Source organism: Narcine bancroftii, chromosome 7, assembly GCF_036971445.1.
Source record: "Narcine bancroftii isolate sNarBan1 chromosome 7, sNarBan1.hap1, whole genome shotgun sequence".
Taxonomy (NCBI): domain Eukaryota; kingdom Metazoa; phylum Chordata; class Chondrichthyes; order Torpediniformes; family Narcinidae; genus Narcine; species Narcine bancroftii.
Window position 1 is genome coordinate 191,853,560 of NC_091475.1, and position 25,419 is coordinate 191,878,978.

General features: G+C 38.6%; 1 protein-coding gene across 7 annotated transcripts in view; it reads right to left on the minus strand.

The window, feature by feature from the left end:
• Positions 1-25,419, minus strand: part of LOC138739533 (ras-related protein Rab-6A) — a 117,959-nt gene that overhangs the window by 49,169 nt on the left and 43,371 nt on the right. For all 7 annotated transcript variants that reach the window (XR_011342306.1, XM_069891803.1, XM_069891802.1 and 4 more), the window contains exon 2: positions 19,525-19,583. Coding sequence is in view for 6 of the 7 variants with exons in the window: in XM_069891803.1 (XP_069747904.1) it covers positions 19,525-19,583 (59 nt within the window). In the remaining variant the exon portion in view is untranslated. The remainder of the gene's footprint in view (positions 1-19,524; positions 19,584-25,419) is intronic.

Sequence of the window (25,419 nt, forward strand, 5' to 3'; positions counted from 1 at the left end):
CCCCCCTCAAAGATAGCAGAGTAAAGAGGGTGGTGGGATTCTTTGAGGATATAGGCTGCTTTTTTAAGACATAGCCTGTATCAGACTTCACTCCATTGACGACATCTACAAGAGGTGGAGTTAACAACCCTCTGGAGTTTATTCTTGTTCTGAGAGTTGGCACCTCCACACCAAGCTGCGATGCAACCAGCCAGAATGGTCTCCAGAGTACAACTGTAAAAGTTCATAAAGTCTTCAGGGACATACCGAATAGACTGACACCTCAAAGTATAGCCACTGGCTACCAGAAATTTGAAGTTCTTGACCCTCTCCACTACTGAGCCCTCGATGATGAATGGGTCATGTTCTCCTGACTTCCTCTTAAAGTCCATAATCATCTCCTTGGTTTTGCTGACATTGAGTGCAAGAGTGCTGTCTTTACACCATTCAACGAGCTGATCTATCTCCCTCCTGTACGCTTCCTCATTGCAGTTTGTGATTCTGCTGACAACTGTGATGTCATCAGCAAACTTGTAGATGGCATTGGAATTGTGCCTGGCCACACAGTCATGGGTGTATAAAGTAGGGCAGTAAGGCTGAGCACACATCCTTGGGGTGCGCCTGTGTTGATGGTCAGTGAGGCGGAAACATTCTTTCCAATTTATACTGACTGTGGTCTTCCAATGAGAAAGTCAAGAATCCACTTGCAGGGGTTGATGTCACGCTGATGGAATAGTGGCCGGAGCAGAATAGCCCTCCACAGAGAAAGGGAAAAAAGAAAAAAAAGCTGGACAAAAAACATAGAAGGCCTGAAAGAAAAAGAAATCAAGAAAACCCAAAAGATGGCACCAAAAAAGGAAAAGACCAGAGAGACAGTTAAAGAAGACAGGAAAAAACAGTAGAAAAGGTGTCTCTTCTTTGGCTTGGCTTCGCAGACGAAGATTTATGGAGGGGTATGTTCGCGTCTGCTGCAGGCTCGTTGGTGACTGACAAGGCCGATGCGGGACAGGCAGGCACGGTTGCAAGGGAAAATTGGTTGGTTGGGGTTGGGTGTTGGGTTTTTCCTCCTTTGTCTTTTGTCAGTGAGGTGGGCTCTGCAGTCTTCTTCAAAGGAGGTTGCTGCCCGCCGAACTGTGAGGTGCCAAGATGCACGGTTGAAGACGATATCAGCCCACTGGCGGTGGTCAATGTGGCAGGCACCAAGAGGTAGGCCTTACCTTAAAAAAGAACGTCCGATCCCCAAAGCCATTGGGCGCCCAGCTGGCCAACAGCCCTCCTCGGAACAAACTACAAAAATGGCTCACTGAGCCACAAAAAGATGTGCAACCGTGCATGTGCGGTGCGCATTTAAAAAAAGACACTGATGGGAGGGGGCCCAGCAACAGGACAAAATTGAACTGACAGAAGGAACCGGGCAGATGACATCGCAGCAAGAAGAGGTGAACAGAAGACCAGAGAAGGAGTTAAAAAGAGAAAAAGATAAAAATTTACACAGAAAAGAGGAAGGTAAAAAAGATAAACAGTTAATAAATAGAGAATATTTTGATGAACAAATGAAGACATTTTAACAATGGAATTAAACAATAAAAATTAAAATGGAAAAAGCCGAAGATAGAATGCAAAAACTAGAGCAGATATAGAAAAAGAACAGATAAAGTGGAAGAAAGTCAGAGAGCTGTGGAATTAGAAATGAATGAACTGAGAAAAATGGAAAGATAGACAAAGAAATTAAAGAGATGCAAGATCTGTTAATTAACAAAAATTGGTGTGTTAGAGAATTTTAGCAAACGAAACAATATAAAGATAGTAGGCATACAAGAAGGTGTAAAAGGATCAGACAAAGGGATTCATAAAAAGATGGATCCCACAAGTCTTGGAAGCAGAATAACTACAAGACAAAATAGAAATTGAAAGAGCACATAGAACATTGGCACCAAAGTCTTATTCAAACCAAAAACCACGTTCCATAATAATAAAGTTACTAAGACACACAACGAGAGAAGAAATATCAGAGTGGACAAAGGATAAAGTAAAAGAAAATAAACCACCACTGGAATATAAAGGACAAAAAATATTTTTCTATCCAGACATCAGCTTCAAGCTCCTAAAGAAACTGAAAGAATTTAACTTGACAAAGCAGACACTATGGAAGAAAGGATATAATTTTAATCTACGACATCCAGCAATATTAAAAGTATTTATTCCAGGGGAAAGAAATAGACTGTTCTCAGACCCGAAAGATGCCCAACACTTTACAGAATAATTGCTGAATAGACAACGAAACGAGAAGTATAAAAAAATTACTATCAAAACAATGTATAGAAATAAATTGTAAAGATAATAATGTAAATATAAAGTTGAAGTTTGAAAAAGATGAGGAAAAAAAAGGGAAAAAAAAAACCTTGTTACATTTTTGAAAAATAGTGTTTCCTGAGTGGGGGGGGGGGGGGGGGGCTAGGGAGAGAAAAAGAACTGCTACTGCAAAATCTGTTGATGCTTGCGGTTATTACCGCAACCCAAATAGATAAGGGAATTGTGGTTGGCTGGCAGGGAGTCAAAGACAACCCAATACAGGGGGGACTTTCATTATTTTGGGTAGGAATATTTTGTGTGTTAATTTTAGTAGGGGTTTCTAGGATAATTTGTTTTTTTTTAAAACTGTGTCATCATGTATTGAGATGTGCAAAAATAATTTTTTAAAATATTGGAAAAAAGATGGAAGATTTGAGACGACGAGAGAAAATTGAGAGGTACAAGATGGGTACATTAAATTTCATGACTAAATATTAATGGAATATGGAAGTGGTTACTAACATTACTAAAAAATTTTAAAAATTTTTTTAAATCGACATTGCTTTTGTGCAAGAAACACACTTAACCGAGATAGAACCCAGTAAATTGAAGAGAGACTGGGTCGGCCATGTAGTGACATCATCATACAATTCAAAATCCAGGGGTGTAGCTATATTAGTCAACAAAAATCTACCAATCAATATAAAGGAAATAATAACAGATCCAGCAGGTAGATATGTAATGACAAAGTGCCAGATTTATTCTGAATTTTGGAATTTACTAAACATCATGCAACTAACAAAGGCGACCAGCAATTTATGCAAAACATCTTCCTAAAGATAGCAGATACACTGGGACATATCTTGCTCGGAGGGGATTTCAACTTCAACCTGGACACGATGGACAAAACTAGGAAGACAATTAACAATAAGAATAAAGTAACTAAATTTACACTAAAAGCAGTGGAGGATATGAAACTAATCGATATATGGAGGAAGCAACACCAAAAAGAGAGAATATTCACATTACTCAAATAGACACAAGACCTACTCAAGAATAGACATGTTTTTGGTATCGACACAGATCCAAGGGAGAATTTTTTAAAATGGAATATAAAGCAAGATTATTATTAGATCACTCTCCCTTGTTATTAACAATCGAATTAGAGGATGTCCCATCAAAAACATATAGATGGAGACTAAATCCTACACTGTTAAAAAGACAAGATTTCACAGAATATATTGAACAACAAATTAAAATATACTTCAAGATAACTATGGAATCAGTAAAAGATAAATTTATTTTATGGGACACAATGAAGGCCTTTATTAGACGACAAATAATTAGCTATACGACTAAAATTAAAAAGGAAAATAATCGGGAAGTAGAACAGTTGGAAAAAGAGATAACAATCATAGAAAAGGAATTAGCAGAAAGAAGATAGAGAAAAAGAGAGAACTGGCAGAGAAACAAATTAAAATATGAAACATTACAAACATATAAAGTAGAGAAAAATATAATGAAAACAAGTCAAAAATATTATGAACTGGGAAAAAAAAAACACAAAATATTGACCTGGCAACTTAGAACAAGCTAAAAGAGCCATTCTAGTGACAAGAAAAGATGATAACCAGATCACATATAATCCATTGGAGATTAATGAAGTTTTTAAAAGATTCTATAAACAATTATACCAAACTGAAAATATACCAAAAAATGACAAAATTGACAAATTTTTATCTAATATTGAACTATTACATCTACAAATAGAAGAACAAAATAAATTGACAGAACCTTTTAAGACTGAAGAAATATAAGACATATTAATAAAACTACCAAACAAAACACCAGGTGAAGATGGATTCCTTATAGAGTTTTATAAAGTTTTTGGGATCTATCAATCCCTCCCCTCCTAGAAGTAATAAATCAAGTAGAAGAGACCCAAACTTATCAGAATCACGTAAAACAGCAATAATTACAGTAATCCCAAAAGAGGGGAAAGACCCACTATTACCAACATCATACAGACCAATATCATTATTAATCAAGGAAGGATACAACTACCAAACTTCAAAAATTACTACAGGGCAGCACAGTAAAGGTACTTATCAGATTTTTAATCAGAGGAGAAAAACCGGACTGGACTAAGATAGAATTAGATATATTAGGAGAAAATATCCCAGAACACATATTTTATAAATAGGATGAAAAAATTGGTACAATATAACAATTCACCAGTACTACATACTTAAATTATGGAAAAGAATACACCTAGAAGAAGATAAATTATCAAATACCAAAAATGATATTAACACAAAACCCATTAATCCCCTTTACAATAGACAATTTATTTTTCAAGGAATGGGATAGAAAAGGAATCAAGAAAATAGATGATTGCTTTTTGGGAAATAAATTATTAACATTTGAGCAATTAAAAGATAAATATGGAATAACACAAGATACAATGTTTTCATATTACCAATTGAAAACTTATTTAAAAGATAAACTGGGAAATAGCCTGAGATTACCAGAAAGTAGCAACTATGATAATTAAAACATTTGTTACAGACATGTACATTAAATTGCAATATAAAGAAGATGAAATAAAGTATAAACTGAAACAAAGTTGGGAAAAAGATTTAAACACAGATAAAGAACGAAACATGGGAGAAGTTATGTATAGGAACAATGAGGAACACGATAAATACTAGATTATGTATGATTCAATACAACTGGCTACATAGATTATATGTTACTTCTCAGAAATTAAAAGAGTAGTACCCAACAACATCGGATAGATGTTTTTGTTGTAAACAAGAGACTAGATCAACATTACATCCAATTTGGATGTAATGTTCAAAAGTAAAAACTTTCTAGAAAGATCTAAACCTAATATTAAAAATCACAAAAAATAATACCAAAAGATCCAAAAAAATTTCTGTTAAATAATATAAGAGACAAAAAAAATTAGGACTAAAATTAGACAAAGACCAAATAAAATTTATTATAATAGCGCTAGCGGTCGCAAAAAATGTATTATGACAACCTGGAAAATGGAAACAAACCTTAAAATACAACAGTGGTATACAGAAATAAACAAGTGTATTCCATTAGAAAAATTTACATAATCTGAAAGACAAGTGTACATTATTCGAACAAATTTGGGAACCATACATAAAATATGTTGGAGAATGCCGACCACAAACCTCCATCTCTTAAAAACATAATTATGAGCATGATAAGATTTAAATATGTGAAAGTGGACGATACAACTTTTTTCTTTTTTTACTTTTTGTTATTTCTTTGTTTTATGTGTTTTATTATTTATTGATTTTTAAATAGGGTGGGGAAGGGAGATGGAGGAAAGAGGGAAAGAAGAAATGTCACAATGTATATACTGATGATGATCATTTGTGAATATTGATATGACTCAGTGCAAGAAAATTTTTTTTAAAATCCACTTGCAGAATTGGGTACAGAGGCCTAGTTTGTAGCTTCTTGACCAGCACTGAGGGAATAATGGTACTGAAGGCCGATCTGAGGTCCATGAAGAGCAGCCGTGTGAATTGCTGTTTTCAAGGTAATCCCGAGCTGAGTGGAGAGTCAGCAATAATGCATCTGCTGTGGAGCATTGTGACGATAGGAGAATTGCAGTGGGTCCAGATCTCTAATTTGGTATGTGTTAATTCTGGCCATGACCAGGCTCTCAAAGCATTTCATCACAGAAGAAGATAGTGCTACAAGGCTGTAGTTATTGGGGAAGCCCACAATGCCATTGTAGCTGGAGGTGCATTCTGTTCCTACATTAATATTTAGGCATTCCTTAAATTGCTCATCTATTGAAGCAAGCAATATAAATAGCAGTGCTAAGTATTCCATTTTATGCATTTTGATTACTTGTCAAGTAAACTAGAATTGAAATAGATTTTAACAAAAGTTGATGCTTAACGCAGGTGAAGCATTCCCGTTTTCATTGAGATTTTCAGAAAATCAGTTCCATCGATCAGATGTACTACCTTAGTTTGCTCTCAAACCTTGTGTAATGTGGGATTTATAAACCTTTGTTATCCATATTGTTACTGTTGTATATAAATGTTTTTAAGAGATGATTGTAGGGGTTTAATGTAGGTCACTTAACATCTTATTTAAAATACAAGAGCTTTGCTGAAGCTAGACATTCAAGCTTTACAGAAACAATGGAACTGCCTTGGAAAGAATTTCAAAAGCAGGTACAAATGCAAAAGTCTAAGCTCAATTGCTGATAAAGGTCTTTCAAAAATTGGGTTTGGAGCTGAGCGAGTGAGTGATACAGTAGCAGTGAACACTGCAAAATGGCAAGCTGGCAGGTTTGTTGAAAACCCCAATTTGAAGATGGGTTGCAAGTTCTGAGTTCACCCTGTTCAAAACCCTTGTAGTCCTTATAAGAGGAAATAGCTGGCTAGAGTGTTTCTCTTGAAATAAGGGAAACAAGAGGAACTCTATGGTGACCTGAAATAAGAGATTATAGTTTTAAAAACTCATGATGGGGCAAGTTTCTTCGGCAAGACACTGAAGTGACTGATTGGAGGAAATCAGTTTACGTGTCCAACAAGCAACAAATATCTCTCTGAAATCAACATGAACCTTCCTGAACAGTAATCATTTAACTTTTAGCACCAGAGGCTGGTGGAGATTCATAATTGAATTCTGTGCACAGAATAAGAATTACCTGATACCAGTGAACTTGGAGAAATGAAAAGTGAATGATTGGACTGTGAAACAAAGAACTTTCCTGAACATATACACATTACATACACGCGAACTTAGAATTAGAAGGGGGTTAAGGTATGTTAATAGTAATAAGTGTTATGGGCCCAGAGAACCCCAAAACCCAGCAGTAATAGAAATTCACCAAGACAAACGGTTAAACAAAAGTTGCTTTTAATTATCTTTAAACATGAAAATAGAATCAAACTTTAACTTATCGCTATTGCCTTAACTAACCTAACTTAACACTTATACATAAGTGTATGTATATGTAATGTGTACAAGTTCAGAAAAGTTCTTTGATTCACAGTCCAATCTCACTTCTCATTCCTCCAAGTTCACTGGTTGCAGGCAATTCTTCTACTGTGCACAGAATTTAACATGTATGAATTTTCACCAGGCTCTGGGGGAAACTTAAATGGTTACTCCTCAGGAAGGTTTCAGAGAGATTCGTTGCTTGTTGGGCACACACAAACTGATTTACTTCCATCAGTTACTTCAGTGTCTTGCCAGGGTTTCCCAAATGATTACTTCTTCTATAGGTCACCAGAGTTCCTTTTTGTTTCCCTTATATCAGGCGAAACACTCTAGCCAGCCATTTCCTTTTGTACAGAACATAAGGGTTTTAAACAAGCTGCCAGCTTCCCATGCTGCAGAAACCAGTTCTCTCTCTCTCTCTCTCTTTCTCCCCCCCCACCTTGAAAAACCACTTCTTAGAACAGTAAATCACATTCAGACTGATTGTGGCCATTCAACTCTTCCTTTCAAAATAATAATCCATTATTCCACAGCATGTCCAATTAACACCTACTTGTGAAGTCTCTTTAGGCATTCTTCAAAGTTTTTGCAAAGGCACTCGGAGCCTGGACTGTCTGGCTCTGGCATTTTAAATGAGATCTTTTTTGTGAAGTGTTTGTGACCTATACTACGCCTGCAATCTATCTCCTTCAAAAGACATATATACACGATAAAAATGACAATTCGTCACACAAGTTTGATTTTATTTTTAATGTTTAAAGAAAATTAAAAGCAACTGATGTTTAAGCAACCATTGTCTTGGTGAATTTCCATTGCTGCTGGGTTTTGGAGTCCTCTGGGCTCATACAAGATGTTTACCTGATCAATGGTTTTTATGTGCATAACTGAGGTATTGTCACATTTACTATCTAAACTGCAAACTATGAAGGCACATTTATTAATTGAATAAATCTGTGGTTCTACAATCTAACAAAAAAATCTAAGAGTATTTGACATTTTTAAGCACCTTTTTAAATATTAATCTTTTTTTTAAATGCAGATGGATATCCGAAAGTAGAAAATGCCTGAAACATACTGCTGGTCAGGCAGCATCTGATCAAGGGTCTTCTCTTTTCTATCAACAGATACTGTCTGACTTGCTGAGTGTTTCCAGTATTATGACCTAAATTACATTTGTATAAACCTTACTATACATGTTACAGTAAACCAGAATATTTTTGCACAAATTCTATTTACTTTTTTAAAACTTTTTATCCATTCTAAATGAGCACACATCTCAAAATAGAATTATGAAGAGTACAAGCAACATAACTATTCCTAGACCATTGATCTGTCCAGACTACATATTTCAGTTTCTTTCTCTCCTGCATCATTCTCTAATTTTCATATAAAACTACTTTCCCCATTTCATTCAACATAAATAGCTGTTATGATTAACAATACATAGCTTTTATTTGGAAAGGTTCAACCACAAGTTAATCTTCAGCACCTAAAGAACATGTTTTCTGGAGCCTGCCAGCTATTGTACACCACACATTTGTTTCCACATTTTAGTCCACCCCATTTCATTGTATTTGATTATCTGCTCTGAACACAAGGTGAAAGGGAATGGAATCAAAAGGGGGGGAAGAAAATTCCTTCCGTACACTGCAATCATGATCTACTGCCTCCGTTCACGTTTCACCCCATCTCAATCCCAAAATGCTCTTTTCCCACTGTCCCCTCTACTCTAGTGCTTTTACATTTCCCCAGTCTCAAAATGTCAACCACTCCTTTTCTCCCATTGATGCTACTTGACCCCACTAAGTTCCTATCTTGCAAGTCTAAAAGCCATAAACAACGTATTTACAGCCGAATCCCATTATAACGCAGTGGTTCTGACCCCCCCCCACCCCCAAAGAAACAGATTATGTAAAAAGCAGGGTCACAAAAAACACCATTTTCAGAAAAATAAACACATGTATTTGCAATCACCTTTTCATTTCTTACAATCATCATTTTAATTCTTAAAAAAGGGGTCATTGCCTGAATGCAGAATGTCACTGGCGATGGGCGAAATCCAAAATGCTTTCAAGATGGAGAATTTTTATGTGGTCCATATCCTGGGTCTCTAGCCAATGTAGGCTAGCCTCGAGGTACTCAATGGCTTCAGACACTTCTGCGGATGGTGTGAAGGCTACTCAATGTCATCCTCCTGTTACGGACCATCTCGATGTCAGTCAGATGCTCATGTCGGGCATTCATCATCAACAGAATTGAATTGGTGAAAATCCTCTGCTAATTTCAAACAGCCTCTGCACCTCACCCACACCTTCATCTGTACAGCCATAGAATTCTTGCTCATCATCAGCTTCCTTGGTGGATTGTCTTGATGAAGAGGCTGGATCCAGATCCTTCTCAGCATTTCCACTTCCCTCCCCCCCCACCCCCCCCAACCAGAAACACGAAAAGCTGACTGCTGCCCAGCCCCTCTCACCAATGTGGTAAACTTTCTTAACACTCATGCTTTTCAGATAGTCCCAGCATTGTTGATTCATCTACAATTCACACCTGTAATTCTACTTGAACACAGATGATCCCCTGATCTAGAGGCTAATCTTAGATGTAGTGTTCTTTGGGAGGAAAGAAACTCAGATCTTTTTGTCGCGGCTCACTCGGTTGGCAGCTGTCAGAACAGTTATCAAGCAAAACACCCTTGAGCTCTTGCTTACACATATGAGCATGGACAGCAGGGTCAAAAGGTTTGTAAAACCAATCCTCAAAGATGACACTGGTCATCTAAGCATTGCTGCAATGTGTGTATTTGAATGTTAACAACTTCACGTTGACATGAAACAGCAGAACAAGTGAAATTAGCCAATCATGAGCAGTTTTAACTTGTGTTGCAATCTTGTTAACACAAAACAGCAATGTCACATGATCTTTGTGTTGTTTGAACCCCTCACATAGATGGGCATCACCATGCAGTCTGGGATCACAGTTGTACACTTATTCTTCAACGTAGCCACCTTCTTCTGAGGGATTTTAGTTCTGCCAGGTATTTGCTGATGGCAGCACTGTCAGCTGAGCAAATTTCTCCAGACACTTGAGAAATCCCGTGAAGGCATTTAAACCAGTCTAGCTATCCATTGCTAGTTTTGAACTGTGAAGTTTCTCCATTGATCAGCTGGTCAAACCTCTCAGCTTGAGCAATGAGAATAGGCCTGGAAACTGGACGGCCTTCTGAGCACGCTTGAACGAACCTTTGGCTGTCCTCATGCATTTGGCCTTTAGTCCCGCCTCTTCCTCAACATTCCAAAGTGACATGACAACTTCTCTTCCTGAGATTTCCGGCCATGAAGTGTCGATTCAGGTATGCCAAGGTCATGTGCCTCTTGGGTTTGACTTTTATTCTTGATTCTGTCAAGTGCATGAAGCTCAATCTTTCACTGAAAAAGATTTTCATCTTCTAATCGTGTGTTCCGTTTTGATCCAAAAACTATTTCATTCCGGAAAAAGGAGGTCCGCTAGCTAATTGCATTATATCAGGGTTCACGTTAAATCAGGTCACATTAAGTGGGGTTCCACTGCATTTACCAAAATTACACAACTTATGTAATTCTGTTCATCTGCTAATGTTCATGAAGCACACAGTTATAAGAAATAAAATTGCTGAAAACATAGCAGGTTTGGTTCCATTTTCTCTCCACAAGAAAGACTCAACATATCAGATCGAAGACCCTTTGTAAGAATTGATTTAGCCTGAAAAGTTAATTCTATTTCTCTTTCCACAGATGTTACCTGACTACTGAGTTCACAGCAACTTCTGTTTTAATTTCATATTTCCAGCAATAGAAGCCTATTTTTTGATTTCCATTCAGTTGTCAATGTTGAACAACATTTCTGGCTTTCATAAAGAGCGAGACTGTTGACGGAAAGGTTCAATGATTTTACATCAGGAAGCTCTTTGCCAAAGCTCATGACAATTGCTGAAAGCAAATTTTTAATTTCCTTGGAAGGAAGCACTAAATTAGCACTTTGAATCAATATTTATTTACCAGTGAGAAGAGCATGGACAGTGATAGGAAGCATAACGTGAAGAATGCTCAAGTGTTATGGCATTCAGCAATCAAGAGTGAATGTTGGACCTTTTGAGGAGCATGAAGGTGGTCAAGTCCCCTGGAACTGATAGGATAATTGAAAGAGACGAATGAAGAGATTGCTGGAGCCTTAACAAAGACCTTTCATTCCTCACTAGCTACAGACAAGATTCCAGAGGACAGGAGAGTAGCTAATGTTGTACCTTTGTTCAAAACACGGGGGAAAAAGATTATCCAGGAAATTATAGCCCAGAAAGCCTCACGCCTGTGAAAAAGAAACTATTGGAAAGGATAGGGGATAGGACTTGTGCACATTTGGAAAGTCATGGTTAGATTCAGGACAGTCATTATGGCTTTGAGGGTCAAATGGTATCTTACCAATTTGACAGGAGCTTTTTGGTGACAACAGTGGTTAATGAGAGAGATCTGGATGTTATCTGTATGATCTGCATTTGAAAGGTCACTCATGGAGACTGATTCCGATAGTACAGATGCATGGGATCTAGGAATAGTTTTTATTTGGATAAAAAAATTGTCCAGCTCATAGCACATGACCAGGAATGGAAGGCTGTTATTCATTTTGGAGGCCTATAACCAGTGATATTCCACAGGGATTGGTGCTGGGACCTCTGTTGTTTGTAATACATATAAATCACAGATGAGCAAGTAGATAGGCAAGTTAATAAGTTTGTGCTTGATGCAAAGATTAGTGGAATTGTCAACAGTGATTCAAGCTAACAAAGAATACAACAGGATATAGCTCAGTTACAGGTATGGTCGGAGAAATGGCAGAGTTTAATCCAGAGAAGTGAGGTATTCATCTTTGGAAAGTCAAATTCAAGGGAAAATATACAGTTAACAGCAACCAATTGAAAGTGGCTACTCAAGTTGGTAGGGTGGTAAACATGACATATGGCATGCTTAGCTTCATTGAGTGGGGCATGGATATAAAAATAAGGTAATCTTGTAGCTATATGAAACTTCAGTTAGATGCAATTCTGGTCACCTCAGGAAAGGCATGGAATCTTTGATATGGGTACAGAGGTTTACAAATATTACTGAAGAATTTTTGTAATTATAATGTTTAAGATGCAATATTATGCAAGTCTTTATATTGTGGCAGACTTACAGGTAAGTTTTTGGGAGAAATTGGGGCAGGTTTTTTTAATGTAGGTCACAAACACTAAAAAAGATCTTAATTAAAATAGTGGAGCTCTGCTCATGCTAGACAGTCCGGCACCAAGAGCCTTTACAAAAGCTTTGGAGACTTCACTAATAGATTGTTGTTTACAAAGAGGCAACAGATTAAATAACTCGTCAGAGTCACAGGCTGTCTGGAGTGGAACTTGCTGTTCTAAGAGGGTCATGTGGTTTTGCAAGCAGTGAGTAAAGCAGGCTTTCACAAAGAGAGAGATCACTTGTACACTATTACAGCAAGCAGAAGTAGCTGGGACTGGAACAGGACAAGATGGGAAGCTTGTGGAAAAACCCCATTTGGAAGACAGGTTGTGAGTGCTTAGTTCAGCCTGGTCAAAGTTCTTGGGGTCCATACAAGGAGAGGACTGGCTGCCTAATGTTTCACTTGAAATAAGGAAAACAAAAAGAAACTCTGGTGACCTGAAAGAAAGAAGTTATCATCTAGAGAACCCTGATGGGGCAAGTTCCTTCGGCAAGACACTGAAGTGGCTGGTTAAAAGGAATCAGTTGTGGGTGTCCAGCAAACAACAAATTTCTCTGAAAACCGACAAGAACCTTCCTGAGCGGTAACGATTTACCTTTCAAGCACCAAAGCCTGATGAACTTCATAAATGTTAAGTTCTGTGCACAGTATAAAAATTGCCTGCAACCAGTGAACTTGGAGGAATGAGAAGTGAGATTGGACTGTGAATCAAAGAACTTTTCTAAACTTACACACACATTACATACACGTGCGCTTAGAATTAGAAGGGGGTTAAGTTAATAATAGATCAGTTAAAGTTTCATTCTCTTTTCATGTTTAAAGATAATTAAAAGCAACTTTTGTTTAAGTAACCATTTGTCTTGGTGAATATCTATTGCTGCTGGGTTTTGGGGTCCTATGGGCTCATAATAATATGCATGATACAACTTTTAATTTCATGCATGACAAAATTATAAAATTGCCAAATACTTCAGGACTCCATAAAAATTGTGACTAAATAGAAAGAGATTTAAACAAAAATATACACAACAGTATGACAATTATTTTTTCCAAAGAGACCCAATACTTCCATTTGTCATTTTGAAACAAAAGCACGAATAGTCATGAGAAAAAAAAATTTGGCTCATTTGAGTTTACCTTTAAACATTAAAGTGCAATGAGAAGTCAAAAATTCAATGGAATATAAACTGAAAAATTTGCGTATGTGCTTATGCTTTCTAAGTTTAAAAACAACAAGATTTTTTTGTTATCCTACTTGGGCTAATATTTGCAGCATCTTTATGGATTGAAGCAGTACCCAACAGTGAATTTGATGTGGTTGAAGATCCTGCATGAATTTCTGGTGTATTTTTATTGAATGACAACATTGTATGACTGGTTTAATGTATCCTAGATTTTGTACCTTAAATGGACGGGAGGGGGGAGGTAGGGAGGGTGGGATGGGAGGGGGGGGAGGAGAAAATGGCACTGTATATGTGTGAAAAGGAAAAAGTGTGTATCATGGTTAATGCGATTTATGGTGTGAAAAATTAAAAAAAAATAAAAAAGATCCTGCATGGTACAGCTTCAATTCATATTAGTAAATACTGCTTTCAATCCAAATCTTTGGCAAGGTTTTGATCTTTGTTCACCATTCCAACACTGAGTGTTCTATTGGCCTCAGCTACAACAGCGAGAGAATAATATGATCATTCAAAGTCCTGATTAACAGCTTGCTTGCTGAAACTAACAGAGCCAATACCAAATTTCTACGGCATAAGGAGGAAAAGAAATAGCAAGGAAGCCATCAACATTACAAGTTCTAAACTTCTTTCTAATGTAGATCAATGACTCTACTTTGCAGCACTTAAAGACTATGTACAAAATACATGGTTTTATGAAGAGCATCAGTTCACCCTTAAACTAAAAGAAAAGCCACCATGTGCGTCAAATGCAGTGCCAGCCAATCAAAGGTTAATAAACAGATAGATCAATACTTCTCCAAAAGCATAATTGTTCTGATGCCTGCCTAAGTACCTCAACCTTCCTGTCACTCCTATTCTGATATCTCATTATACTACCTTTTCCTTGGCTTTTTAAACTTCCCTTTGGAAAGCCACATTCCCCTTTTGGCAGAAAGTTCAATCTAGATCATGACTGCACAGTGCATGGAAAGAATTTTCTTTCCCCTCCTTTTTTGTTCTATTCCCTTTCACCTCATCTGCCCACTGAATTCTTCTACTTGCTTTCTTTCTCCACCACCCCCCCACCCCCCACATTCCATCTGGTCTCTTTGTACTGACATTCTTTGCTCTTATCAGCTTCCAGCACGAGCAGCCTCTTTTCAAGGAACCATCTTCCTCCATCTGACTTTTTTTAATTTGCCTCTCTCCATTTATCTGACAAAGTGAAAAAAGAGTCAGATGGAGGAACACAAGGTGAAAGGGAATGGAACCAAAAGGGGGGGGGGGGGGGGGGGAATTCCTTCCAAACACTGCAGTCATGATCTACTGCCTCTGTTCATGTTTCACCCCATCTCAATCCTAAAATGCTCTTTTCCCACTGTCCCCTCTACTCTAGTGCTTTTACATTTCCCCAGTCTCAAAATGTCAACCATTCCTTTTCTCCCGTTGATGCTACTTGACCCCAACTAAGTTCCTCAGCAGATTGTGTTAAGGTTTCCTGAACCACCTCTATAGCTTTTAGACCTGTCCAGTATTTTAATTCCTTTCTTATATGATGAATTTGACATCATCTACCTCAAAAGTTACCTTCACAATCTTAATCCCCCCCCCCACTTCAGCACATATTAATTAAGTCCCCAAACACCTTTTGATTCCCTTTCTCTTAACTACCATTGTACTTGTATTCCCTCTGCCCTTATTTACCTCTGCTACTTCTGTGTTCAGGCTACAGTACACACACTATTAATCTGACCTATTGATGCCTTATTTAAGTTCATCGTACAAAGAGTTGAGGCTTTGATGCCTATTAACAGTGGTGCCTTTTACATTGCCACTTCATTCCTGGATATTTGTGACTTTTTTTACACTACGACTTCTGTGTAAAAGGCACTGATGTGGAATGGGGATCATTCCAGTCCCAGCTTTTTACCGGCAGCAGAGGTAGTAACAGCACCAGAACACTGTCTGTGCAAAAGGGGCAACCCAGCATTCTGGGACCATGACAGGAAAGGATGTGTATGTGTACCATATTTGTTTTGGTGTATTTACAGTTAAGCATTTAAAACCTGGATAAAACATGGAAGTCGGATAAAGGAAAAATCTTAACAATAACACTGACCTGCTCTCTCCCAGTGGCCCTCTGTCCCACTCTCTGTTGCTGTGGGCTGCTCATGGAGAGGGGTGAAGGGCAATCACAAAGTGTGGGTGGGACCAGCACCAATCCAGCAAGGTATCATCCCCAGTACACTGATTTGACACTAGGTCTGCCAGATTGAGCTGCAATTATACAGCAAAGTAAAAAGCAGAGTCTACCTGGCTAACAGCAAGTAGTTCACGAGGGAATACCTGACCAGCAGGCTCTTGGTGTTTCACCCAGCTCTGATGTCTATGCATGCTCCCATAAATGAAGAAGTCTGAAAGGAGCTGTAGATGAAATGGCTGGAGCTGGAGATGAAATGAGCTGGAGGTGAAACAGTGATACATCCTCTACTAGACTCACCACTTTGTTAGGTGGGTGAAGCACTATGTGTTGGTGAGAGGAGAATGCGTGACGATTCAATTCAGAAGTACAGGTAGTCCCTGACTTATGACTTTAAATACTTACAACGTACACACATATAAACAAACTGTTTTGCATTTCAAACTATAACAGGGATACAGGGCATGTTAGAGCCAAAATGTGTGTATTTACCTTGTTTGATGGTGTTCCAGTACTGGGTGGGGCCATCTCGATTCCTGTGCAAGCCTTGGGTTGGCACGTGCATGGTGGGTTCATGTATTGGAGTTCAGTCAACACATGCACAAGAGTGAGGATGCGATTTCAAAATCGTCAGGGAGCTTAACTCTCGCGCATGAGCCAACCAAACTCCAATGCATGCATGATGGGTTCACATAATCGGAGTTTTGGCACATGCCCTTGGTGGGTTAATATATTGGAGTTTGGTTGACGCATGCGCGAGAGTCAAGCCCCCTGACGATATTGAAATCGCATCCTTAACTTGTGCAAACTCCAATACATGAACCCGCCAAAGGGTTATACATATGCCAACTGAAGACTCGTGCACAGGAATCAAGATGGCCGGACCCAGTTTCAGAATGCTAACAAGGTAAGCATGGACCAGAATGTGGAAAGATTCGCCAAGGTTGATCGACAAATTCGGGAAGCTTTACATTACATTGTTATCATCAAATGTACGATGAAAAAAAATTTATTTTAAAAGCTTGCCTTAAGACTTTGGTACTCTACTCGTGCGGGCACAATTCCAACTTGCGTCCATTCAGAGATAATACCAATTCTTCGGTCCCCCTTATGGTCACAAATTGGAGACTACCTGTACATAATTCATGGTTTGACAGGTGGGATTGCTGTGGGTCTTTCAAAATAGGTCTTAATCATTCATGAATAAAATTTTTTAAAGCACGTACCAAAGGGTACTGAATCTGGAACTCGATAGGAGGGTGGAAATGCTTAGTTACTGAATGTATTTAAGACAGTCACCTACAGACCATCAGATAAAGGGAGAGGAGATTAGTGTTAGGGAGTGGCATTGTGATAAAAGACCAGCCCCCATGATGATCCTACTGCCCCGCTCTCAGCTGATCCCAGGTGTCTCTAGTTACCTTGTGCTGTGAGCAAGCTGGTCTGTGAGTTTGTCGTCAGTTTCAACAGCTTGAAGCCCCCAACTTTATCGGTCACCAGCCCCCAATGATAGCAGTGATTAGTAAGGGATTAATTAAGATGGTAAGGAAGTGGAAAGAGAAAGTTTGAAAACTACCCTTTTTATCATTCCTAACTGACTCGTTATGTGCAGGGTTTCATGACTCCAAAGAAAATGGGCCAATGACAATATTTCTCAAGCAAAATATTTCAGTAACAATTGGGTCTAGAGCAGTGGTTTGCAACCTCTCCCCCCATAGCATCTAAAGTAATCCTTTACTAATCACAGGTTAACTGTAGCACAGGGATTACTTAAGGTGGTACATGAGTCCAAAGGTGAGAACCTTCAGGGAGGACCTGGGGGACATTCTGAAAAAAATTACAAAGGTGAATTTTCCACAGGATGCAAAATTGTGCCTCTGGAAAGATTATGAATGAGTGTTTTAAACTGTCCAAATACCAAATTCAGTTTGTGAAGGTCGCCTTGGCAGTAGCCAGGAAATGTATAGCAGTCACATGGAAGTCAGATGCCCGACTAAATATTACGCAGATAAATGCAAAGTTGTATTTCCCGTGGAAAAAATTACATACAAGTAGGAAATATGACACATTCATTAGCGTGTGGCATCCCTATCTGCAACACATTGGTATGCAGATATAATTACACCCCTTCTGAATAAAAGAAATGATCCAGGGCAGTAGTGGAATGATTGAGATAAATGAAGGAAGTCATGGACGAGATGACATGCTCTTCTATTTTGTTTTTCATCTTTTACTTTAGGTTACTTTGAGTTTTTCTTAAGTTCCTTTAAGGGTCTTACCAATAATTGGTCTTTTGTTTAATTATATAATCATCTTGTGGTATTAGAGTATGGGGTGGAGCGGAGAAATAGACAATGCAATATACCATTGTTGAGAGATTGCATGGTTTGTTTGGATTTGAGAGTCTTTGAAAATGAAAAATAAAATATTTTTTAAAAGGTGGTATGTGAGTGGAAAAGGTTGATCACTATAGATCAATACATGCAGTAGATTTTCTTTAAAAATTGTGGGTATGTATTTCATTGTGCACACATTTTCCCATGCTCTTTTATTCCTGCTATGATTTTCCCACAATCTTCTATTGTGTTAATAGAAAGTAAAGTTTGAGCCACACAGCGATGATGATCACTGTTGAGGTTACTCATTATATTGTCGTCCAAATTTCAACTTTGCATACAAAACTGGGGGAACATTTTATTAGCCATATTTTGGAAGGAAAAGTGGGTCTATCGTGCCGTGAAATATGGTAGGTTATACGCGAAACTAGACCCCAATGCTGTTTTGCTACACGTCCCACTTCTTTTGCTCCCAGAATGCCGGTTTGCTGTGTAAAATGGCAAACTGACCCAGCATTATGCTGCCTTTATTTGGTTCATTGTGAATGACCAAAGTCAACTTAATGCTGGGTCTTCTTTATGGCAATATTGCAGGATTTCTGTGTAAAAAGCATCAGTGAAGGTGTAGCAGCCATAGAAAATTTATAACATTGGAGAGGTCATGTTTATGTCAAAGAGCAACCCAACCCAATTCTATTTTCCATCCCTTGCACTGCAATCCTGAAGGTTAAAGATCTTCAATTACACATCCAATAATGTTTTAAATCTGATTCTACCACACAATTAGGTAGTGAGATCCAGATCTCCTTTTGACAAATGAGGGCATCAAGCCAATTGATTCTCTGCCAGTTCTCCATCAATATCATTCCCCACTTATTTATCTATAATCCATTTTCTCCGACTTGCTCATCAACATCATTGCCATCAAGCTTCAATAAGGTGATTTACACATGTTATTTATGTACTACTAGCAAGTTTTTGGGATGTAGGAAGAAACTGGAGCAGCCCAAGGGAACCCTAATGTTCACAGAGAGGAGCACCCCAAGGGAACCCTAATGTTCACAGAGAGGACATGCAGATCTAACCCAGGTTACCAGATTTCTGAGACATACTGCTGTGCCAGTGTGCCATCCTAACGAACAAAATCAAACCCAGGTCATTATCAGACTTGTAGCAAAAATGTTTCCCCACAGAGAAGAAATTCATTGATATAAAATCAAATCCTTCCAGCATTAAAACATTTACATTTTTCAGCAGATTAAAGAAATGTTTTCAACAATTAAGCCTTTACCTGATAAGTGTTGTCAAAGCTGTCATACATGAACCTAGTTATCAATGACGTCTTCCCAACTGAAAGAGAAATAGAATACAAATAGTAAATTTATTGCCACCCTGAATCATTCATACAAACTCAAGACATGAAAAGCACAGATACATTTCTCTTATTGAATGCTGTGAATTTTCAATGGGACCATTAAAATATTTAAGAGCCATTTATTAGTATGAGAAACAAAAAAACTTCTCACATTTCCTTTAAAGCAAGAAATGACTGGACAAAGCGATAAACTCAGCTACAGAACAAGATGGTAGTCCATTGGTGCTATATCCAACATCATTAAGGGCACGCTAGTTATAAAGAACGTGCAGTAGCTGAAATGATACAATAAGCAGTTTGTATTAAAGAGGAATTTTAACAAGTCATTTTGGGTCTGGAATGAAATCCAATGAGTTGCCAGGATGAAAATCTACCAACAATTATGAAAAATGCTAAGTATTTTGAAATAGCTTCAGTTTTGCAATGTTAATCAAAGAATACACTTCTCAGGTGCCCTTCCAACTGAAGACTAAGTGCGCAAATCCTTATCTTATGCAGTCAATACTTCAGCAATCCTGGAGTAGGTGCAGAGAGGCTGCACGTCAGTACCAGTGGATATGCATTGTGGCCACTCAGGGCTGCCTCATGTCTAGTATGGAGAGTGCAGTCACAACAGTGAATTTGAATTTCCAGATAACATGTCTGACAATAGAATACAAAATCAAACCTTACCAAGTTTGATCACTATTGCTTCCTTTTCCCTCATTTTCAAAGAAAGCCTCAAACATTTCAAATTCCAATTCAAAACATTTGTGCTAATAACTTCAAAATATTTTTCAAACTTTCAATTTAATAAAAAAGTACATTTACAATTGGGCATAAATCAATTAAAATATTTCAGAAAAATTAGAAACGAGTTAAATATTTTACAAATATAAAAACTAATTAAGTAAAAGTACAGGCTGAAATAAACCATATATGCTGGTATTTGAGTACCCTAACCCTCTAATGGCAATAAAAGATGATAATCTCCAGGACTGGAGACATGCCCATGGAAATTTGAAGGTAATTTATGCATTGATTTTTTTTCCACAAATTACTAGATTCCACTATGGGTCCCATATTGGGAATGGGATCAATGAGGAATAGAGAAAGGGAAAAAAAAACAAGAGCCCAAAATCAGTACAAACACAAATGGGAGCAGGCAATCTGATCCTCTGCACCATCTTCCATTTATCATCATAGCTTATCCATCTTCACTAAGCTAATGTCCCTCAATTCAATCCATGTTTTGAATCAAATCGATAACTGATTTTCATAGTCCTCTTGGTTAAAGAATTCCAAAACACTAAAAAATGCTTATCTCAGTCTTATGATTTATCCTTTCTCCCACGCTGATCCCCGGTTCTAAATTTCCTAGAGATTGGAAACATCCTCTCTTGACGAGTCCTGTCAGTTTTTTGTTAAAAAAAAGTTCATTCACTAATCTATCAGCCTTGTCTATTGAACATAACTTCACATAGCAAATCTGTCTTCAACTGAACCAGTTTAGTTGGTGGAGAAAGTACCAGAATCTATTGTTCAAAAATTAGTTACAATGCCCTCAGAAAATGACAACAGGGGTAGGCAGAATCAGTGCTTAAAAAGGAAATCACTTGACAAATATCAACATTTTGAGATTGCAGCTGGCAGAATAGATACATATAAACCGGTGGATGTGATGCATTTAGACTTTCAGAAGACATTCAATACAGGTGCCAGACAAAAATAAGAGCACACAGGATTGAGCAATACTGAAGACTAATTTAGATATCCAGCATATCTAAATCCCTTTGAGCCCACGAGCTCATACCACCCAATTCCATTCAACTGACCCAAAAATCTCCTGTACATTTTTGAATGGTGAGAAGAAACCAGAGGAACCTCAAACTCCTTACAGAAAGCATGCGATGGGAATCCACAAAGTGGGAATCCACAAGTCATCTTCAGGTTGAGAATCTTGGACTAATGCTGTGCTGAAGTTGTTCACAATCTCCATCAATGATATATGCAAGGTAACTAATATATCCAGGTCTACGAATGATACAAAGCTTGTATAAGCCAAGAGGAGAATGCAGAGACGTCTCAAGGTAAATCAGACAGGCCAAGTGGATTGGCAAGTACACTGCAGATGAAACACTGCAGCAAAATGAAATCATCCATAGATAAAATAGAAAGGCAGCAGTTCAGAAAGATATTGAAAGGTAATGGTGTTCAGAAACACCCACGAAGCTTTGCATTAAAGTCATTAAAATTAACCTGTTACAGTAAGCAAGTAGAAAGAGAAACAGTAAGTTTGCCTTTATTAGAACAAGATTTTAAATACAGGAGGAATGCCTTGCTCCAATTACAGGTATACCCTGTTGTACAAATAATCACTTTACAAAAATCAGCTTTTATGAAAAAACGTGTTCGCTTTTATGAAAGGAATTTTCAAGGAACTTTTCAAGGAAATTTTCAAGGATATCATTCATATCATGCTCACTCTGTAAAGACGAGTTAACATTTCTCCAGGACCATGCAACTTATTTCATAAATATGTTAAGAATAAAAGTTAAACACTAAAATGTATACAGTAACAGTACCCTATCCACAAATATTCTGGAAGTTAGTCTGATGGCTTGGGGGGGAGGGGGGAAGAAAAAAAGATGTTGCGTAATCTGGATTGAAGGACCCCAAGTGCTACTGTACCTCCTATCAGAGAGCAGAAGGGAGAACAGTTTACATGAGGGGTGTATGAAGTCCTTCACAATGTTTATTGCCTTTCATCTGGTTGGAAGAGTCCCCAATTATCTTGTCCACTGACTTAACTATCCTCTGCAGTCTTGTGGTCCAAGGAGGTTCATCTTCCAAACCAGACAGTGATGCACTTGCACAGCATCCTCTCGATACATCCTCTGCAGAATGTATCGAGATAGAATGTGGGAGATGAACTTTCCTCAGCCTTTGCAGGAAGTAGAGGTGCTGCTGGGCTTTCTTGGGTCTGGAATTGGTATTGAGGAACGAGGAGAGTTCTTCAGCCAAGTGCACGCCAAGGACCTTGATAATTTTTTTTTATATAAATGGATTTTTGCTTTTACAAAAATAGCTGCTTTATGCCATTTCAGCTTGCAAAAGATTTCATAGGAATCCTGTCGTTTCGTAACGCAGGGTATACAAACCACATCTAGAATACCATGCACACGATACCTAAATCTTCCTCCTGAAATAAAGCTATACTTTCATTGGAGGGATTTGCAGTCACAGTTCACCAGATTGTGGGGTTTATTATGGGGTTTGACAAGGGATATGAGGAATTGACATCTTCAGCCAGGGTACAACTCAAAACAAGAGACTGCACATTCAGGAATGATATGCAAAAAAATGTCTTCAACCAGGGTGTGACAGAATATATAGAAACATTTTTGGGAGAAATTGGGAAAAGGAGAGTAGGTTAAATACATAGACACACTTTAAAACAGATCTTATTTGAAATACTGAAGAATTCACATCCACAGGGACTTTACAGAAATTGTGAAGAATGCCTATGGAGATTTTACAAATAAGTGTTAATTGAATGGACTTGTGGAACGAATGAACTATTGTCTTTAAAGCAACAAGCAGGAGACATGTCTATTGATACATCTTTGCAGAGTTTTTGACAAAAACTGTTCAAAGGTCACTAAAGGATTCTTGTTTACCTAAAAACAACAGATAAACCAGAAGACTGGCTTCTATTGTTTGCTGGAGGTGGTCAGGGTTTTTTTTAAAACAAGTTGGGGGGGGGGGGGGGGGTCACATGGGCTTTCTGGCAGTTTGAGAGTCTGAGAGAGAGATGGAACAGTGCCAGCCAAAAGCTTGTTGGAACTGAAACAGAAGTTCCAGAGTGGAGGATGGCCTACTCATGCAAGAAGAGAAAACAAGCTATCTAGTGTTTCTCTTGGAATACGTGGAGCAGAAAGAAACTCTGTGCTAGCCTGAAAGAAAGGGGTTATTATCTGGAGAACCCAGATGGAGCAAGTTTAATCAGCAAGACATTGAGGTGACTAATGGTGGTACCTCAGTTGTGGAAATCCTGGAACCACCCATCTCTCTCTCTACAAAACCTACAAGAACCTTCCTGAGTGGTAACCATTTACCTTTCGGGCACCAAAGCCTGGTGAACTTTATACATGTTAATTCTGTGCACTGTATAAGAGCTGCCTGCAACCAGTGAACTTGGAGGAATGAGAAGTGAGATTGGACTGTGAACCAAAGAATTTTTCTGAACTTACACACACACATTACATACACGTACGCTTAGAATTATAGGGGGGTTAAGTTGGATTAAGCAAGTTAAAAATAAAGATGTTAAAGTTTGATCCTGTTTTCATGTTTAAAGATAATTAAAAGCAAATTTTGTTTAAGTAACCATTTGTCGTGGTGAACATCTATTGCTGTTGGGGTTTTGGGATCCTTTGGGCTCTTAACACAGGGAATGTGAAGTTTTGTAATTCTCAACTTTAAAAAAAAAACTGGAGGCTTACTCATTAAGTATGAGATAGAAATATTCCTAGATAATGAGAACCAGGATACAAAGGGTTCATGAAGGAAATGACACCAAAGTAAATCATAATATTGTTAAATGTGCTTATTGTCATGCCTGTTTTGCGGAAACTGCCAAATTGTTTGGCCTGGAAGTCAGCCTGAAAAAAACTGAGGTCCTCCATCAGCCAGCTCCCCCACATCTCCATCGGGCACACAAAACGGTCAACCAGTTTACCTATGTCGGCTGCACCATTTCATCGGATGCAAGGATTGACAACGAGATAGACAACAGACTCGCCAAGGCAAATAGCGCCTTTGGAAGACTACACAAGAGAGTCTAGAAAAACAACCAACTGAAAAACCTCACAAAGATTAGTGTATACAGAGCCGTTGTCATACCCACACTCCTATTCGGCTCCGAATCATGGGTCCTCTACCGGCATCACCTACGGCTCCTAGAACGCTTCCACCAGCGTTGTCTCCGTTCCATCCTCAACTTTCATTGGAGCGACTTCATCTCCAACATCGAAGTACTCGAGATGGCAGAGGCCGACAGCATCGAGTCCACGCTGCTGAAGATCCAACTGCGCTTGGCGGGTCACGTCTCCAGAATGGAGGACCATCGCCTTCCCAAGATCGTGTTCTATGGCGAGCTCTCCACTGGCCACCGTGACAGAGGTGCACCAAAGAAGAGGTACAAGGACTGCCTAAAGAAAGCTCTTGGTGCCTGCCCCATTGACCACCGCCAGTGGGCTGATCTTGCCTCAAACCATGCATCTTGGCACCTCAGTTCGGCAGGCAGCAACCTCCTTAGAAGAAGACCGCAGAGCCCACCTCACTGACAAAAGATAAAGGAGGAAAAACCCAACACCCAACAAACCAATTTTCCCTTGCAACCGTGTCTGCCTGTCCCGCATCGGACTTGTCAGCCACAAACGAGCCTGCGGCTGACGTGGGCGTTGCCCCTCCATAAATCTTCATCCGCAAAGCCAAGCCAAAAAGAATGCATATTTGCATCAAGAGGGTTACAATAATGCAGAGAGTCCTTTTTGTGGTGAGAGTTAGGAGGTTCGTCATGAAGGATATATGGCCCAAAACGTCAAGTGTCCATTGCTTTCCATGGCTCCTGTCTGACCAACCGAGTTGGTCTCCAGCACCTATTTGGTGTTGCACCAAGGCTGGTTCAGGTCATTTATGACGTTGGCTACCTTTACGTGGCAGATCCTCAGATGCCTTCAATAACTGAGTGTTTAGAGGCTGGTGATGGACTTGGCTACGTTTGCTACCTTCTGCAAACCTTGGCACTTGACTTATCAAACCAGGCTA